The 19,800-nt window shown below is 48.7% G+C and overlaps 1 protein-coding gene across 1 annotated transcript in view; it reads left to right on the forward strand.

Annotated features, from left to right (window-relative positions):
* LGR6 (leucine rich repeat containing G protein-coupled receptor 6) overlaps positions 1–19,800 on the forward strand; it is a gene marked incomplete at both ends in the record, with an annotated part of 148,130 nt that overhangs the window by 70,221 nt on the left and 58,109 nt on the right. The window contains one exon of the mRNA XM_082494688.1: positions 5,946–6,017. Coding sequence (XP_082350814.1) covers positions 5,946–6,017 — 72 coding nt within the window. The remainder of the gene's footprint in view (positions 1–5,945; positions 6,018–19,800) is intronic.

The raw sequence follows: 19,800 nt of genomic DNA on the forward strand, positions 1-19,800 counted from the left end.
GTATCCCTCATCAAGTGCTCTGCCACACAAGCAGGATTGCCAGGCTCTTACTTTCCTGGCTGAACATGCAGCAGCAGCAGCAGCAGCAGCACGTACTAGCCAAGAAGGAATCCCACACCAAACTCCACAGGGAAAGACTCCAAGTGCAACCACAACCTGAGCCTGCCTCACCCCAAAATGTGGAGGGCAAAATGCCTGCGTGCATCCTCTTGGCTGCAGACCCCGTACCCGCAGCAGCCAGCTGGGGTGGCCCACCCCGCTGCTCCATTCCTCAACAAGCCTCAACCAGTCTGCGTGAGCGTGCAGACCCGGCGCTGCCCACAGCCTGCCTGCACAGACAGTGGTGTGAGTGCTGCCCAGCACCTGCCTGCACAAGCATGTTGACCCGGTGCTGCCTGCAGCCGCTCCCACCCACACACTGCCCCGGTGCTGCCCATGGCTGGTCTCCATCAACAGCCAACAGGTAGGCTGGATTGAGCCTGACAAGAGTGGCCTTGCTCTGCACATGCGGCATCTCCTGGCTGGATGGACCCTACCAGTGAGGGCCACCTCACTGGTCCCTCCTTCTCTTCGCCTCCTGAGCTGCAATCACAGCATCTCATGTGGTCCAGGACAGGCGCTGACTAGCCTGGCTTGTGAACACACATGAAAAAACATCACCAAAAAAGCCATGTTGCCCCAGGATGCCACGTTTGCAGGTGGCTTGGGACACTTCAGGAATCCTCAGAGAGACCCTACCTCTTTGACAGCCCCGAACCTGTGCAGAACAGAAATGGCTTTGAGACAAAGGGAATGGTGTGGCACATCCAAGAGACGCTCCCATGGGGAGGGAAGAGGAACGTGCAGAGGTTGGAATGTCTTTAATCCCCATGCACAGGCTCCAGGCACAGTTGCCTCGAGCAATAACAGCCCTTTGACTGTGCTGGCTGAGTCACTTCAGCCTCCCAAGATGGGGACATTTTATCATGCACAGGCCTGTACCTCTGAGGGCTGGAAGTCTGCTGAGACTGTCTTGTGCAAGGATCCTGGTGTGATGGGACCTGATCCCAGCATTTTTCTGGTCGTTCAGGCGTGGTCTCTGCCAACAAACAATCCTCCTACTTCTGAAAATAAAACATGACCTCTGAAGATTTGTGATTTATGCTGGTTCCAGTCAGACTGCGGTGGGTAGCAGGTTGTGTCCGTGTCTCCCAGCGTCTCAAGTTCCAGTAGGGTCACTTGAACAGTGCCAACCCAAGGTGACAGTGCACTATCCAGATTTGGTTTTGAGCGCTTGTTGGCCTGAATGGTCTTTGCTTGTCATGGTCATCAATGTCCTCAGCTTGTCCAGAAGGCCTGGTGCTGCTGCATTTGATAATCGCTTATCAACCAGCACAGTCTTGTACGACTTTACTCGTTGATACTGCTTGAAGACAGAAAATTGCACTCAGCAACTGAGAAACTGCACCAACCAGAGTGAACACAGGGCTGGGCGGGTGGTGAGATTGCGCCATGGGCACAAGAAGTCAAGCTCTGACTAAGGTTGTCTCCAGGCTGCTGCTTCACAGCAGCTTGCAGGAGGAAAGATAATGAAGTCCAGGGATTTTGTTTGAATTGGAGCCAGGAGCTGATGGAGAGGCAGGAGAAAAGACAGACGCTGATGGAGAAAGCCTGAGGCCAGTGCAATCTGGGATCTCAGGGTTGCTGGGATCTTGTAGACTGAGGTCCAGGTTCAAAGACCATGTCTGTGCCTCAGTTGGTCACCCTGCAGTGTACCTAGGATCCTGATGCAGGTCCCTGCACCATCCTTCATGCACACACCCTGGAACACAGCTTCCTTTCCTGGGGGAGCATGATTGCAGGGAGGGGACAGGGCATGCGTGAGGCTTTCAGGGACAGGAAGGCAGGAGATGACTGGTTTGCAGAGTTGTTTCCCTCTTTGCCATTCACGTAAATCATGCAGTGACCCCTTAATGTAGAACCCATCGGCCATCCTTGGAGCTGGCCTGGAGCCAAGGACTCCTGCTGTGGGTGCTCTCCTCAATGAGCTACAACAATGTCCTCCTCCATCTTCTACAAGACCAGCATCCCAAAAAGGGGAAAAGCCACCACTTAGACAGGTACTTAGGGCAGTACCCCAGTACAGAGCAGCCCAAGGAACCAGAAGCTCCTGCTACTGCGTACAGCCCTCCTTGACACCATTCCCCAGGTTTTGGTACAATTATTTGGCTGCTGACAGAATCAAGTTATCTGCTGCCGCTGAACGGACATTTTATGAAAAAAAATATGCAAGAATGGTTTTACATGACATGTAAGGATTGACTGCCTTGACCAAGGGCCTGACGGCGCTTGTCCTTAATACCAGACTGTAAGAAAAGCCATGCTGGGACACCCAGTGGTAGGCACAGCATGTCTTTTCCTGCTCAAACCTGAGCTCCCAATGAGCAGAGCTGGGGTTTTCCTAAGCTTTGAGGCTGAATGAAGAACTTGTTTAATACCAGTGTGGCTGTGTCCCTAGAAAACTGTGCATCGCTGTTTGGAACTATTTTTTGGCCTCTCTGTGTTATGCTTGGATGATGAGTTGTCGGAGTAATTACATGCCATGTGAAGAAACCCTGCTTCTTGTCCCAGTCCCAGCATCCAAAAACTTCTCTAGCTGTCCTGCTATTGTGAAAAATAGCACTGTCCAGCACTACAGTGATTTCAGAGGTCTCTGAAGCATCTTCCTTAAATATCATTTGCCTGCGCCAAAATGGGTTCATTTTGGAACCAGTCCATGCTGATGGTGGTCTGGAAAGACTCTCAGTCTGTGTTACTGGTTGGAGAAGGGATTTGTAATAGTTGGGAGGCAGCAGGATCCAGCAGTAGCATGGCAATGGCTTTTGCTTTAATATCAATTCCAGATACTTCCACTGATCAACTCCGAACACTGAGCTCAGGTACCATAGAGCCACTAAGATCCAATGAGTGTCCCACCAAAACTCTGACAGCACTTCCTAAAGCCTCACTCTATATCACTCACCATTCAGCTGTGCATCTTCTTGATTTTTAATAGACCTGAATTGTTGTACTTCACTGGGCTGCAGGACCCAGTGTCCTATCTCCCCACCACACCTCAGGGACAGAAACAAACCCATATGCAGCACCAGGAGACCCAGAAGTTGTGTTGGTCCTTACATGACAGCTGTCTGCCCTGATGAGTTTCCCCATCCCAGTGGGCTGCAGAGACAACCCATGGGATTGATCACTGGGTCTTACATTCCCCTTTCACAAGCCTGGAAGGAGAACTAGGGCCAATGATTACCACCACCCCTGTAATTTGTATTCATTGCTCCCCTGAGGGAAGGATCTGGCATTTCCTTATCCTTCTGCCCGTTGTCCTCTGGCTGCTCTCCTGCTACCCCATGTACCTCAGGGCAGGTCCCAGATGGGACATCATGGCCTGGCCATAACCTGCCCAGCATCAAGAGGAGCAGAAAGATCACAGCTGGTGTCCTGCTCCTCACACCCCCAACGTAGCTGCCCCCACAGGGTCTCTACACGCTCCCAAGAGCAAGTCTATCTTGCCTCAGGTCTCCTGGGATCCCCACCAGCCCAGGCAGTTTCAGCAGGGCTCATGCCCGTGCCCAGCTGTCTTTGTGTCTTTGTCCATCCATGGAGCATTTATCTTGGTCTCCCTGCAGCATCCTGCATTTTCCAGCTGCTCTCCCACACTAGCTGATCTCTGCACCCCTCCTTGTTACGTGCAAGATGCCTTGTGCAGCCCCGTGTTGTCAACAGAGGTAACAACCTTCCCCTCCCAGCTATCATTTGGGTCATTAGCAATAATGTTGAGCGTCATCTCTGGGAGAGATGCTGTAGACCCTTAAACAGGCTGTTCATTTGAAAGGGAACCATTTATTAATTTGAGTGTGGCCTCTCTGCTGCCTTTTTGTACCACGTCAAATGTGTCTTCTCTCGTGCATAACATGCCAGCATTTAACCTCTTACTAAAGTAAAGCTAAAGTCATGGTAGATGATGCCTATTCTTGCCTCTCCATTCTCATTGCTTTTTACCCTGTATAGAAAAAAACTAGATTGCTTTGGCTCAACTCATTTTTCACTAGCCACTACTCACAGTTGCTTGTTTCCCTGCTTTTCCTTCTGCGTGCATACAAATCAATTAATGGTAAGTCCCCATTCTCTTCCAGAAATTGAAGACTTGTGTGGCCTATAGTTTCCCTTTTTTAAAGATTGTCTCTACACTTGTCACTTTCCAACTTTCCTTTCATGACAGACCTCTGAATCATCTGCAGAAAAGCTAGCAGACGCAGCAATGGGAAAGTTTCTTGCTTGCATCAGTACTCTTTTGGCTGCCCCTCACTGCTAAGGACTTGCTGCATCCCTTTGACACTGGTAGCAATTACAACAGCCCCCTGAGCACCTTTTTCCTTTTCATGTCATCTCCAACCACTCCTTGAAGGTCTTGGAAATATAAACCTCAGATATGTAAAACACTCCCTTCTTTAAGCACTTTCCCCAGCCCAGCTACCATTCTGGGATATCTCTCTTATCCAGAGGAGCATGTGCCCGTGATGTCCCAATTCGGGAAGGAATAAGTAGGTTCAGGACAGAGGGTGGTCCAGAGTCAAACACTTAGCCTTTCTAGAGATACAGAGATGGTAAACCCAGTAAACTCACATGTGCGGTGCTCCAGGAGGTCAGTGAGAGCGGAGAGCAGCTGACCAGGTCAGAAATATTCCTGGGGTCTGGTTCTGACCCTGCCTGAATCACTAGAGACAGTCAGACACCCACCCCTGGGGCAGGAGCACTGCCACCCAGCATCTCCTCCCCTCCAGTCACTTGTGTAGTTAGCTCAGTGTCCATGGCCCTTCTCCATGTCCTGCACTCACTTCCATTTCTGAAAAGTCTTCCTGGGTCCTGCCCATTCAGCCCAACAGCTCCAGTCACTTGCTCTCTCTGAAGCCCCTGGGCTGGTTTCTTTTTTTCCCACAACAGCTCCAGTTACTGCTGCAAGCTGTGCCAGTGCTGTGAAGCCCCTTAGCAAACAGCTATGGAGTGGCTGCTCATCCATTGTGTTTGCAACTGTCCCACAAGTTGAATAAGAAACCTGCCCACAGGCTAGTTTCCATAGACCCTGCAGAGGTAACCGCCACTGACACACACTGGGAGAAGGATGTCTTACACAAGTATAAATATGGGACAACTCAGCTGAAAGCCCTGGTTATTACTCTGGACTAACAGATGCACGTATGCAGTGGAGAGGCCCCTTTACAGTCACATCCTCCCAGTGGATAGAATCATAGAACCATAGGATTGTTTAGGTTGGAAAAGACCTGTAAGATCATCAAGTCCAACTGTTAACCCAGCACTGCCAAGTTACCGCTAAAGCGTGTCCCTCAGCACCACATCTACCCATCTTTTGAATACCTCCAGGGATGGTGACTCAAACACTTCCCAGGGCAGCCTGCTCTAATGCTTGACAACCCTTTCGGTGAAGAAATTTTTCCTAATATCCATCCTAAACCTCCCCTGGTGCAACTTGAGACCATTCCGTCTTGTCCTATCACTTGTTACTTGGCAGAAGAGACCAACCCCCACCTCCCTACATCCTCCTTTCAGGTAGTTGTGGAGAGTGATAAGGTCTCCCCTCAGCCTCCTTTTCTCCAACAACCTCAGTTCCCTCAGCCCTTCCTTGTAAGACGTTCTCCAGACCCCTCACCAGCTTCATTTGGCCTTCCCTGGGACATTCTGCTGCCAGATCCTGGGCCAGCCTGGACTGCAGCTCACCTGCCAGCAGCCTGCAAGCTTGCTTAAGATGCCTGGGTGACAAACATGGTGCTTTCCAGCCCCTCTAGCTTTCCAGCATAAGTCCAGGACAGCTTCAGAAACAAGCGGCAATATCCTCCATTTTGTGTCAGGATTATTTTTTTTTTAAAACAAAGTTTTCTTTTTTCTAATTATAGGATGTTGCAGAACAATCAGCTGAGTCGCATCCCTGCAGAGGCACTGAGAGATCTTCCAAACCTCCAATCTCTGTAAGTCATTAAAAATCAATGCTGCGAGCTGCACCGTCCCTTGGGGGCCGCGGGCTTCCCAGCATTTGAGTCATTAGTTCCTTTGTCAAGGATGTTCTGTCCCTTCTTCCTTTTCTTTTCGAATTAAAGCAAAGATTACTGTCACTTAGCGTAGAAGGGAGGGGAGCGCAGTTTTCAAGGAAGGAACAGTGTCTTGGTAAAGGATGTTGAAATTACAGCTCCCCATGTGTGCGTCTTGATGAAAAGGCCACCAGCGCCAATGCATATTTCAAGGAACACTGGAAAATATCCACCCAAAAGGGGCTCTGTCCTCTCCACTGTGGACCTGCCAGGGAGCACAGAGGACACTCTGGTCTGTCAACATGTCAGTTGGGCCATTTAATCCAGATAAAGGGTAGTTGTGTCAGGGTAGAAACGCTTTAAAACGCTTTTAGTGATTCAGCCAGGAGAAGAAGCTGAGGCTGTGACCGTGCTTTTCCTTTAAAGTAACTGTATCCACAACAGGTTTGTGCTACTGTATTCACTAAAAATCACCCATCACTGAAATATTTGCAGTTTTCCTGAGTATGGACATGCAATCAGATCCTGGTAATGCCACTGAATTTAGGGAAGGTCTGTTTGGTAATCGCCCAGCTGGTGTAAGCAACACTGCTGAAGCTAATAAGAGCATTCTGAATTGGGCTGAACCACTAAAAAACTAACCCTAATCCTTAATTCAGTCTCAGTCTTACTGTGTCATTTTATCACAGAAGTTTTTGGCTGGAAGCGGTTTCTGGGTCTCTACAGGCCAGCCTCCTGTTTGGAGCAGGACTATCACCAATACTTGGTGGGGCAGTTGCAGCTTTGTCTATCCAAGCCTTGAAACCCTCCAAGCACAGATTTCCCCCTCACTGGTGACCTGGCCTGAGGCTGTTCTTCCTGGGGAAGAAGCTTTTCTTCAAGTCCAACCTAAAACTCTTGGAGCACAATTTGTTGTCATTACTCTTTGGTCACGTGGAACCACCCAGAAGAGCTTCGCTCCATCATCTTTAGTTGTGGGTCACTAGCAGATGTCCTCTTAGTTTCTTCTCTGCTAGGTGAAATCAATCCAGCTCCTTCCACCTCTACTCGTGGGGCAAGCGCTCTGGGACCCTGAGTCAGTTGCCAGCCCTCCACTGGACCCATCTGGTTCCTCTTCATCCTTCTTACACTAGGCAGCCCCAAACTGGGCACAGTTCTCCATGTGTGGCCCTCCCAACACCAAGTATGAGTTTCTGTAAATATTAATTTAAATATTAATTTGCAATGGGGGTGTTGGCTGTGCAGGATAGGAATGTTCTTTCTGCCAGGAGAGATTTGAAACATTTGTTGCTGAAACATCATTGGCACATGGTTGTGGCTGTTATTAAAATGTGTTGACATCACCACCAGTGCCAGAGTCGAGACCCCCACCCCAGGGATTTGAAGATTAGACTGTTTTCTAAATTACTTCCTTTTCAAGGGTAACGTGACATGGAAGGTCACCACAATGGGGCTGCCCCAGAATGTCCCTTTTCCCCTTCAGCTTGTCTCTCTTATGCCCTTGAAGAGTGTGTGACAACCAGTGCCACCACAACCCATGGTTGGATAGACCCAAACTTTGCTTCTGAAGGTTCAACTGCCTGCAGGCACCACTGCTGCTTTGGACACTTGGCCTGGGGCACACACCACTGATGGATGGCCACTTCAGCTAGTGCTGAGAGATCCACACGCTCCATCCCCTCAGCCAACAGCCCCCACTGAAATATCATATGGCACACAAGAAATGCAAAATTCTCCAAGAAGCTGCTCACAGCACTTTTGTGCTTCATATAAGGCACAGGATGGGAGAATGGTCTAGCTTGAATCAACACAGAGGAACTTTCTCTTAGTACACTTTGAGGCCACCTCGTCTAGTGTAGGCCCCCCCAAGTGTCTCCAAAGTTGGGTGAGGAGGGAAAGCTCAGGCCAGCTGGGATCTCATGTTCTTCCTGCAGAAACTGAACAATAAGAGCAAATTTTAGGAAGAAATAAGCTGCTTCAGACAAGCCAAGGGAGACTAGGCTTGGAATAAAATCAGAGGGCTGAGTATCAGGGTATGTCTGGTTAGGATAGACCTGATGCCCGTTGTATTAGGACTGGTTTCAAGAGCCACAGCAGCAGGAGCAAGAGAAGCTGCTGTAGCCAGTTGTGTCCCATTTGCCCCCTGAGCATGCTGCCCCAAATGGCAGGCTCCCATCCAGGGTCCATGGTGACTGAGTAGGGACCTCCTGCCTTTTCCCAGCAGCCTTGGCCCTTTGGACCAACCTGTCTGGGCTGTTATTCCCCTCTCAGCGCTCCCCTCAGCCCCTCACTCCCGGTAGTTCAGCCAGGTCTTTCTTCCCAGCAGTGCACAAGCACTCATGCCTGGTCCCTCCGGGCTCCTTCACTCCTTCTCTCCTCACCATCTGTTTTTAGGATACCTGCCCTCATTGCCCTGGACCACAGCCACCTCTTCTGAGCCTTCTCCAGATCCACCTCTGAGGCTCAGGTGCCCTTCCCAGCCTCTCATCAGACCCAAATTCCTGCCCTAGACACAAATTGTGCACAGCAGAGACCAAGGCAGTGGCCCCCCACTCCTGGCTCTTTCTTAAAGAAAGCAAAAACCTGTTAGACCTGACAAGACCTGGGTCCGGGATGGGAGAGGGGGCAACAACTTCTGACCTGCAGGACTGCTCTACTCAATGCTCCTGACTACACCAGCCAGACCCACAGTTTATCCGCCAGCCACCAGGCACAGTGAGAGTAAATATGTTCAAAGAAAGGCTCCTGTTGGGAAAATAAGTATTTCATGGGATGGAGCTTAAAGTGCCCCTCCAGCCAAGGGAGCCTGGGTACACGTTCTCATGGTCACAGACTGCCCAGGGCTTCTGCACCATCTTTACACAGATCAGTATTTAATTAAACACCCTTTTTGGGAGGCCCAACTTTAAGAACTGGCAGACAGTATCAGAAAATAAGAGCTGTGCATTGGGAAAGCAGCACAATCCCTTGTGGCAGATCTGCTGTGGGCAACACCTCTCCCCCTGAGCCAGACAGGTATCCCGCTCGCCAGCTCAGGAAGGTGGGACCAGCTGCGGTCGAGCTGGATCTTCTTCATCACATCTCACCTGATCAGAGAAACTGGAAAGGGATTAGCTAAGCCACAGGCAGCAAATTAGTGGGAATCGGTAGACACAGCAAACTGTGGGGCAAGATGCTGTGGATCTTTCCCCATTAGGATAATAACACCTGCACGTACTCATCTCTAGCTGCACACTCAGAAGTGCTTTCCAGAGAGATCGCTCACTGTCAGTGCTTGCACGAGCATGGGAAGGCGAAGTAGTCTTCCCTAGGGCAACAGCAAAGTCAGGAGTAGGACCGAGGTGTCCTGGCTCCACTTGCCACATTAAGGTGTTTCCATGCCTCATTCGAGACTCTGCAATGGCACGATTGGTATGTATAACCACCAGTCACCAGGAGAGGAAGTATTTAGGACAGCCTGTGAAAGATTAAAAGCTTCAGGAGAGAGGTTTCTATAACAAAAAGAGGCACCAAAACAGTAGTATCTTCTGTAGGTGACACATCAGTGAACCCACCTCACGCATCCTGTTCTTTCTGTGCTTACAAGAATTCAGGGTACGGCCATAAGAGATCAGTCAGGTCCCCTACAGTTGCTTTCCCATGATTTGCCCCTCAGGCTTGGTCCAACTCTTCAAACCGGGGCGGTGGGGGGCTGTCTCTGTAAGCAAAAGTTTCAAAAGTGTCCCACGCAATGGACACCTCTTCCCTGTCCGAGCTACCTGGTTTGGTTAAAGGACAGGCAGAAGGCGCCTCAGAAAGACCCCGATCACAGATGAGCAACAGGCTGCAGTAAAACCTGCCCTCAGTACGGAGAGTACAGGAGGTAGTTATTCTCCGAGACGGTTCTCTGCAGATAGTTATTCTCCAAGAGGACAGGCACAAGCCAGCTCTGCCTCACACCAGCACTGCACCAAGCCCTGTCTGCGCCTCTAGCTCGGCCACTTGAAAGAGTGGAGGGCACGTGCAGAAAAAGATGATGATTTTCACTTTCTCATCTTTATACAGAAACTGTACAGCAGAGAACCCTTGGGCGTGGTGAAGGCCCAAGAACCATGTCTGGTAACTAAGCCCAGCGTGGCTATGAGGTACGGTCCTGCCTCCTGCCTGGAAAGGGACATTTCTGAAGACACACTCTGTGTGTTACGAGATTGTACCACTGCTGTGTCTCACTGGTGAAAGCATGACCTGCTTTCATCCTGGGTCCCCATCCTGCGCTGCTTCCCCAAGGGAGCAGAAGCCAGTGCTTGCAGTCTTACAATTCTCCTTCTAGTTCATGTTTAGAATGTTTACAGAAGATGCTCTTCCATAGCCACCTTTTTCTTCTCTCTCCACTCAAACAGGGAAATGCTCCATAAAGATAAATGAGACCTGAATTGAAAAATTGGAGTGGCACAGTGTGGACAGTCACTATGTCTTAAGGCAGACACAGAGCTAAGACGCCCTGCTTGGTTTTCACTGGTGCTGCTATGACTTCTCCAAATGTAGTTACTAACCTCAGGCCGAGGTCTGCATTAGAGAGATTTTTTTTTCCCCCTCCTTTTCAAATATCTGAGTCATTTTCCATAAGTTTATGAGACTCTTGTGTATTCGTTGCCAAAAAATTAGCCAGCCTGGAACACCCATAGGTCACCCACAGCATGGTTTCCAAGCATTACTGGTCAGGCTATCTGAGACCCAGTGTACTCGTGTTGCCCAGAGACTATTTTTTCCATTCAGAAGGGGAAGTGGCTTTATGGCACATCATGACAGTTCATGAGTTACCGGACTTGTTATGGCACTTCGTGGAATATTAACTATCATCTGCTTCATAAGTTGGCAACACGGGCTCAGCAGGCAGGACAGCTGAAAAGGGGGGTGAAAATGGGAGCCAACAGGAGTGGGGTGGAACAGACGGCTGTACTAGACAGAAAGGGATTGTGTGCTGGTTATTTTCTTGCTCTTTCAGATATTTGCATTTGATGTCCATGTTCGTCATTCTGGGGTTCAGGCAGGGTTTGAAGAGAAAGTATGCATCTCTGAAGACAAGCTGATACAGGACAGGAAAAACAGACTTCTCAATACACAAGTCAGGTTTACAACAGAAGCAGTCAAACTAAGTGGAAGCTGAGAACAATTGTTTTGAGCGTAGCTCTACCAGTAGGACTTATCAGGCAATTCAAGGGATGAGGTGGCCAAACAAGTGTGATGGAAGGGGATGTTTCTAGCCGCTATGGACATAGAGAGGTTGGTATTTACTGCCTGCACGGCACCGAGTTAGAGCTGAAACGGTGCAAAAACCTAATGTGTCAGTGGAGTTTCTGAAATAGGAAAGCAAAAAATAATGATTAATAAACTCCATTTGTCTCCAAAGGCGGCAGCTGTCTTGTCTTTTGAGCATTCAGAGAGGATGCCCACTGAGATAGGACACGTGCACCCAAGCCTTGGTAGCACTTAGAATTGAACTGCTGGGTCCCTTTGCTGCACTGCTGGGGTCCAAGCTAGCTGGGGTCCCAGGCATGTGGCATGTTCAGACCTGTACTGAAGTCCCTCTGCTGAGAATACCAGACACTCCTCAGGGTCTGCCGGATGTGTGCTGTGAGGCCACAGTACCAGCTAGGAAGTTTGCAGCAAGTTTGGGAGTCTCTAACAGCAGGAGATCAATTTGGACATACATGCTCAAGGAGATGAAAGTCCGGGCAGAGAGAAACTCCAATAAACATTGTAACTCAGAGAGCAGAAGAAAAGTTATTCCTCCTTTTTACTGGGGGATGATGCACAGGGAAGTAGGAGTCTCCTGTCCAGAATGATCAGAGAGTCTGTGGCACAGTCAGGGCATGAACTCTACTCTGCAGAGTACTTTGCCCCCAGGAAAGCTTGTTCACATTGGAGCCCTCTTGTACTGCACATGCACGCTGCATGGCTTCCCACACAGCTTTTTGTGGCAGCCTGAACAAAGGACTCCACCTCCAGGGAAAGGAAGCAGCAGGTCTCTGTTAACTTGGCCTGGGACCTGCTCTCACACCTGTCTCTAGAAGACCAGAAACAAGGAAGGAGAAACGCTGGCCAGGTGTCACAAAGACCATGCTTACACTGCCCTCCTTCTGTGGGCCTCCCCCTGCTCTTCTCTTCTGATGTGGCTAAGATGAGACACTGTCTTCAGGCAAGGAGTCTTCTCAAAGCTGCCAGCCCATGAGCTTCAGGTGTGCAGGATTTTCCATGGCGGGTGTGGTGTCACCCACAAAAGACATGTTGTGGTGCAGGAACCAGCAATGAGAGGACACTAATTTTAACTGACCTGGATGAGGTGTACTGGCGCTCAGGAAACCTAAGTTACTGAATTCCAGCCCTTCACAGGACAGACAGCATGCCAAAAAACTTACTTTAGATTCAGGCAAGTTTAGGTGAGATGAGAGGCTCAGGGTGTTCCTCTGCGGAAGCTCTCCAAGAGAATGTTCCCATTGTCCTGTGTGATCCCCCCATACCTTTTCTAACCAAGGAAGATGCAGTCCTGAGTTTTTGCCAAATAGTATTTCAAACACACTAACAGGGCTTCCTCCTGCAAACCCTACCACAGGTGCCGGGGAGACTGGCAAACCAGGTGGAGGTTTCCAGTCATTCAGCATAACTCTGTGCCAACTCTGCATTCATAGGTCTGGGACATCCATTCTCTGTCACTTCATGTGCTGCCCCAAAGCTTGGCTGCTCCAGGTTGGCTTGCTGCGTATCACTCATCGGGGACTTCATGTGGTCTGGGCCAGTCCTCCTCCAGAGGGAGGTTCTACGGGGGTTCAGCATTTCCCAACTAGAGGTGTTCATGATTCACTCTGCCCCACGGGTGCCAGCCAGCCTCAGGAGGCAAGTGTCAAATCCACCCAAATACCCCCATCCGCATCAGACACACCTGTCCTTACCAACACCCCTCATCACAGGTCCTCTGAAGCTGCAGCCATGCCCGTGGGGCCAGAATCAGACCTGCCCCGCTCCCTGTCAGCTACAGGATGTGGAGGCATCACTGCCTGGAGCCCGAGCTGTCAGGAAGAAGACCTTGGCGTGGATGACTAGATGAATGCAAAGAGGAATTTGGATTTCAAAATACGAGAATACAAAGCTCTGGAGACTGAGCCTCCTACCAAGTGTGAGGGAGCTGCTTCCCAGCAGGTTTGCTTTATCTGGGAAGCATGTTGGGAAGCCCAGTGGGGAGGATTAGAGAGAACACGCACACCTGATGGCAATGCTCTAAGCCCTGCAAGGGGTGCCAAGGCTTTACGTAATGCTCTGATCCAGTTGTGATCCCCTGGCAGAGTATCTGGTTACCAGTGGTTTATAGGTGCAGTAATACAACATACCATGTGTATTCTGGAAGAGTCGTGTGTCAGTCTAATTAACGACTTTGTGGTTTGTGAGCACTTACCTAAAGCAGATGGGCACTGTGTCTGTTCCTCTGCCAGGCAGAAGGAGTCCAAGGTATTTCAAAGTGAGCAGGTGCTATAAATTATAATTACCAAGCTTGCAGAGGTAGAGAAAGAAAAGAGAAAAGAAACCTGATGGATTAAGAGATCAAGATAAACTCTTGCTTTTTCTTTTTCAAATACTTATGGAAAGTGATGAGAATGGCTGGCTCTTTCTGGAGTTTCTCGCAGATCAGCACTTTGGGAAGGTGCTTAGCATGTGTCTGGCTCGTCTGGGTGGGTGTTGCCTATAGCAGTTTGGAGGGGGAAAGGGGGATAGGTGCCAGCCAGAAGAGTGTCAGAGCTTTTCCAGTATGGGTGGCTATATGGTGGCCTCAGGACAGTCATTGCAGCTTCTCTTACCTAGCTTTGAGGCCAGGGGCTCCAGGAGGATAGGATTTCTAAGCGGCAGCTTTCCCAAAGTTACCACTGTAGTTCAACTCCACAGTACCACCCTGAACTTTCAGACTGGTGTTGTGATTTCTAGCCTATGGCCATGAATCCCAGAGCTCTGTGCATTTCCTTGGGGTTACCTCCTCCAGACTGGGGAGGAACTGTGCTAATAGCAAATTACTGGGACTTGAGAGACTTTGGGCCTCCCTAGGATAGCAGCAGGTTTTCTGACTCAGTAAGACACAGTAGCATAGGCACAAAGCTTCCAGAGTCACATTTCTCCCAGCTGGATAAAGACGTCCATTCGTTTATCTCCCACCCAATGGTAGCTCATTTTTCCTCCCATGGAGACTTATGGCTGCATGTCACTTCATGTAGACCCCAGACCCCAAGAGTATGGACATAGCTGGCATGGAGATACTAACACACATAATGTCATCTAACCCCCTGGTGGGACATCAGCAGTGTGGGAGTCTCTGGCTGACCTCATTTCCATGTGTCTGAGCAGCACCCTTTAGTCAAGAGAGACAAGTAGATGCACTAGGAGAGTAAATCATCTCCTGGAAGTAGGCACCTGCCTTCGGAGATGGATCACTCACAGCGCTGCCTGGTCCTCTCCATTCACAGCTGGAGAGGGACACGCAGTTTGAAAGGAGCCATCTGACTATAGTTGAGATGACTCCTAGCTGTGATACCCGCCTGTGTATCAAACTCGATGTCCTCATTAAGTCCTTGGTACCTGGAGCATGGCATGTGAATCGGGGAGTTAACCACAGCTCTAGTACATCCCCTGGCCTGCATGTGCAGGGATTTGTTCAGAAACATCCAAACAACTGGTAACCCTGCTCCAGAGGAGTGAGAGCATGTAAATCATAGTCCATCAATACTAAAATTTGAGATAAGTGGGAACTAGAAGTCTGGTGTCTTGGCTAAAGGTGTGCAAAGCCCATTCAGTCCAATAAAGTAATTTTCAGATATTTCTGCCTTGTCCAAGTGATCAGTGACAAACAGGGCCTTGGACCAGCCTTGACCATGGGATTCCCCAACAGCTGTTTTCGCCCCAGCAGCCTCCAGCACGCTGAGCCCATACCCCACTTCACCTCTGCATTTGCAAGCACAGAAACTAATTGTGGCACAAGACTTGGAGAATGGTTCCCAGCCACTTTTCGGCAAATCTCCCCCTCTGCTATCACTCTCCTGTCTCTCCGTTATGGCCCACTTCCTGCTCTGCAATGTTCCCTTTCCCCATTAGAAGCAGTGGTTGATGAGGACTGAAGCCTCAAGATCCTGCACCACAAAGTCAGGCTCTTCTTACCGCCTTTCCACAATGTACTTTGAGTTTTCTCTTGTCTCCCAGACAAGATGCACCACAAAGCTAGCAAACACCGGCTTGAGTCCTTGCAGGCAGTTCATTAGCCCTGTATCGCAAAAGGATTGACTCTCTTGCTATTGGGCTTGATGGTGTGTTTGACAAAGCAAAGGGGCCCAAGAAAAAAACCCTGTGACCATGTCTCCATCTGTCTTCCGTCTCTTGGCGACTCCTCCTTTGTCCAGCATGTCAGAGAAGCAACGGCAGATAAGCAAGAGATCTTCCCTCCATGTCAGCATGTCAGTCACCGAGAGCAAACCATTTCCTGCTACCTGGTGGCTGATGCACCCAGTACACAGCCGTCACCACTGCAACCCTACACAGGTGGTGGGCAACAGTGCAATAGACCCCATTCCCTGGGATCCTGTCCTTGCTCTCATTTTAGTTGTCCTTTATCCCTCACAGTCTTTGTTCGCTGCATCCCTCTGAAATATTTGCAGTACTCACTTGCCACTCTGCCACAAAGCTGTTGTTCGCAGCTGAAGTCAGCCACAGTCTCCATAAAGAGGAAGACTCCAGTCCCACCAGCACTGGTCCTGCTGACACCACCTTCCCATTTCAGGTGCTTATATGACAGCAGTGTCTGTCCTCTTTTTATCTGTTCTGCAGAAGGATTTGACGCCTTCATAAGTTGATGGGATGCAACCTGGAGGACAAACTGTGTCATATACATTGTTCTTAAAAACATTGCAAGCATTTTCTTGTTTTCTACAAATATAATTTCCCACTATATTCTGCTTTCACTCCAGCTTTACTTGGCTCGTAATCTCTAAGCGCTAAATCAGCCTGACATGTACACTCTGTGCACACAAGTTAATTTTACCTCTAACTAAAATAAACCAGTTCCTCCAACCCATTGGTTCACTTCTCTGATATCTTTAGCAGGAACCTTTTAGAGTCTTATGGAAATGTAATAAAGACTACTTCATCCCCTGTCCCTCAAGGCAGGTAATTATTTTTATACATATGGCCGGAGATTAAAATGCAAAGAATGACTTATAGCAATTTGAGAACATGTGGACTTTGATGTAGACAAAGGAGAAAAGCTCTTCCCACCTGATCAGATTCTCACAAACATATAAATTCTTATGACAGAAGGAAGAAAAAAATTACTTTGGAATCAGCATGGCCTGAAGAGCTCAGTCAATTCATTCCTCGTTTAACTTCTTTGATCTATTCGATATTTGACAGTTTGCTGTTAACAGCAATATTCTTCTCTATAAATCACATGTGATGCAATAAGGTTTAAGAAAGGTGTTGTTTCCATTGGGTGTTTCGAGGATAAAGGCTATGGAAAAAACAGAAATCTATAAAGTCAGCCTAACATAACAGTGACTTACAATCTGTTGGCATAGAAGTCGTCTTGTGGCAAGACCACCTCAGTCCTGTAACATGATTTATTGGCTACCAGGTCTTTCTGGAGCACAATGAAAAAAAGGTCAGGGTAGAGCAATGAGGCAGTTCTTAATGGTGAATCTGAAGGTAGACTGAAACAAAGCAATCACAAGTACTTTCCTGGTGATTGCTGCTGCTGAGAGCACAGGACGTTGAATTTCACCTGTTACAGACCACTTTGCAGCAGAAAGCATGCCTGTGGCAGGGAAGAGCCCAGAAAAAGTTTCACAGTGCAGTCAGTGTGTTAAAGAAGTTCCTTCCACTCTAGAGGACGCTTTCTGCCCAAAAGCTTCCTGCCCCATCTCTGAAATCCTCTCTTTTCCCTGAGGCACCTCTTCTCAGCCGGCAGCTCTGGAGAGGAGCACAGCTAAGGCAGTGGAGTTTTGTCCCCATTCTTCTTTTCAGAAGTTTGGTCTCCATTTTGGCATTAATGGTATTTCTGCAAGGGAGAAAGTCTAGCAAGGGCCAAGAGCAGACATCTACCACATCCAAGTGAACACTACAGTCAGGCGTGTCAAACATCTGGATGTACTGCAGGTAATTTCATGCAGTGGCGTAGCCATGGTGTGGTGAGTCCTTGCTGAAGTTTGGCTGCTGATAGTATTCCTCACTGTCTGTATGGAAGCAGGAGCCTCTCTGGCTCCACGTGCCATCGTCCTTCCTCCCAGGTGTAGTGTGCACAAACAGATTCACCTGAAAAGCTGCAAGGTGGCCCCTGTAGCTTGTGTAGTTAAGCCAGTGCACAGAGTGTGGAAATGTTACAGCTGTGGTTTCTTTCTTTGGATTCAGGTGGGATGATGTCCCTGGAAGGGACTGAGGCTCTTCTCTGTAGCCACATCTCACAATTTGGTTCAGGAATTAGAAACCAAATTCAGAGGAATTACTGCTTTTTGGCAGAGATTTTGAGCAGACAAGATTTTTCTGGTTCCACATACCACCGGCTGTCATCCAACCTGCTGCTCACTAGTTCTTTTCTCCATTTCACCCAGTCTGAGCTGTCACTAAAGGTTTGTGCTTGTCACCAGGACTGGCAGATTAGCTTGGCAGTATCAGACCAGGTTTGAGGAGAAAAAGCTGCATTAAAATACAAATCCAAGATTCATATTTTGGAGTCGTTCCTCTGCTTACACTGGCCTGATCCAAATCCCTGGTCTGGGTTCAAGAGCATCCCAGGCTAGGAAACCAAGTGTGTGGCTGGACCTTACTTCTTATCCCAGCAGCTTTCTCTGCCATTCAGCTTGTCTCCCCGTGTTGTTTATGGAGTGTTCCCTAACACCTTTGAAGATCACTAGCATTTTTACTGCAATGATGAGCAAGAATACATTTTCAAAAGCCATTGGCAAATCCACTTGGCAAGAAAACGCACCCTCTTTTACAGGGGCAAAAAACATGTCTTGGACACTGTGTTCTTGGTAGCCCCCAGAAAGCAGCTTCACTGCATCCCTTTTGCAGCCCTCAAAGAACAGCAGCAGGATCAGCCACGCTGGCATTTGGCATTACAACAGAGCAGCCTGGGCCAGGTTTGTAGTTGGGAAGTTGAGTGGCTGTGACCAGGAGGCTGGTGTCTCCATGCTTCTGCTATGACTGGAGTGCTAGATCCTTCCCTCATGGTGGGAGATCCTAAGATACCACCAGGAATGAAATCAAATTCTTCTGAGTCATCTTCCATGGCCTCACTACACAACCTTCCTTCCCTTCAGGTAAGCTTCTGCTGTGCCTACACCTCCCTCGGGTAGACCAGGTGGATTTGCCTCCTCTAACCCTAGCTGTCTAGGTATTACTCACCTCAGCTAGTCGGCAGTGGAAAATGATGAGCATCTCCAGAGGGTGAATCATCCCTGTTATCTCAGAGCCCTGTCTGGGGGGTGGGCAGGGCCAGTGAATCACTCTCTGGAGGACTTTGGTTTTCTCTTCTCTATAGGAAAGGCCCTATAATTGGTTTCCAGTTCTGTGTGAATGAAGTTGGGTGAGATGTGTTTTTCCTACCCCTAGAGAGAAAAAAAAAATGCCCCTTTCCTCACCCTCCACTTTTAACTGGCAAAAACACCTCACCAAGCTAACACACGTCATCAGAGCTTGGGTACCAAAGCAGAGCTGAGCACCTCTCCTCCCCCGTAGCCCTGTGCACAAAACCCAGCACACACCTGTGTAGCCCTCAGAGAAAGCTGTATCAGAGGAGGTCATCTTGCCCAAAAAATACAAGTGCAAGGAGCAGCTTACCCATTAACCAGAGAGGCATTTCTCTGCACTCCAGAGCTGGAGGGATTTGAATTTGTAACCATTGTTCTGGGGGCAAGTCAGAAATGAGAAAGCCTTCTGACATGGATACTGGGTACATCACAGACATGTTTTTTTCCTGTCAGTGGCAGGAACTCAGCTGGTCAGAATAGAGCCTTTTCTGCTTAGCAGTAAAAAAAAAGCATGAAATGCTATGTGGTTATCCAACTACAATGACCTCAATAGCTTTTATTGAGAGGAAGATTTAGAGACCACACACAAGTTGTTGAATGTGTCATCCTCAAGGAACAGTTCTCTTTAGCAGTGACCCAATAAATCCCTGCCTCCATTTGTCCTTCACCCATTACTCCCTGGCTTTCAACAATGAGATGTTGTGAAGTTTATCTAAGGGAAATGCCCGTATGGCTCTTGCTTGTGGGGGTCCATGCTGTGAAGGATCCCTGGATTCATCTCCTAGGAAGACAAGAGTGTCACGTTGTTTATCAGACTAACAGCTAAAAGTTTAGCAAACTTCAGTCACTCTAACTTATTTTATTGTGTGTCAGAACTGGCAAATAATAAAGAAAAAATGGGTGTCTGCATAAATGGCTATCTCCTCCCCAAAAGGGTGTCAGCAGATATAGAAACTCTACCCATGGCCGCATCAGATGCCTTACCTGTGTACTCTGTGTGTAAAAAGCAAAGGTTTCATATCCTTACAGCTTTTGTAATTCTTTCCTGGAACATGTAGAGAGTAGGCTCTTCAGCTCTCAGTGATCTTGAGTTGGGCCATCACGTTAATGATGCTCCCCTGAGTCAGTTCCTTTCTTGACACTTCACTTTCTAATTTTCCCATCCATTGAGCTTGTGGTACACACCAGTT

Source organism: Vanellus vanellus, assembly GCF_965231255.1.
Source record: "Vanellus vanellus genome assembly, chromosome: 23".
NCBI lineage: Eukaryota > Metazoa > Chordata > Aves > Charadriiformes > Charadriidae > Vanellus > Vanellus vanellus.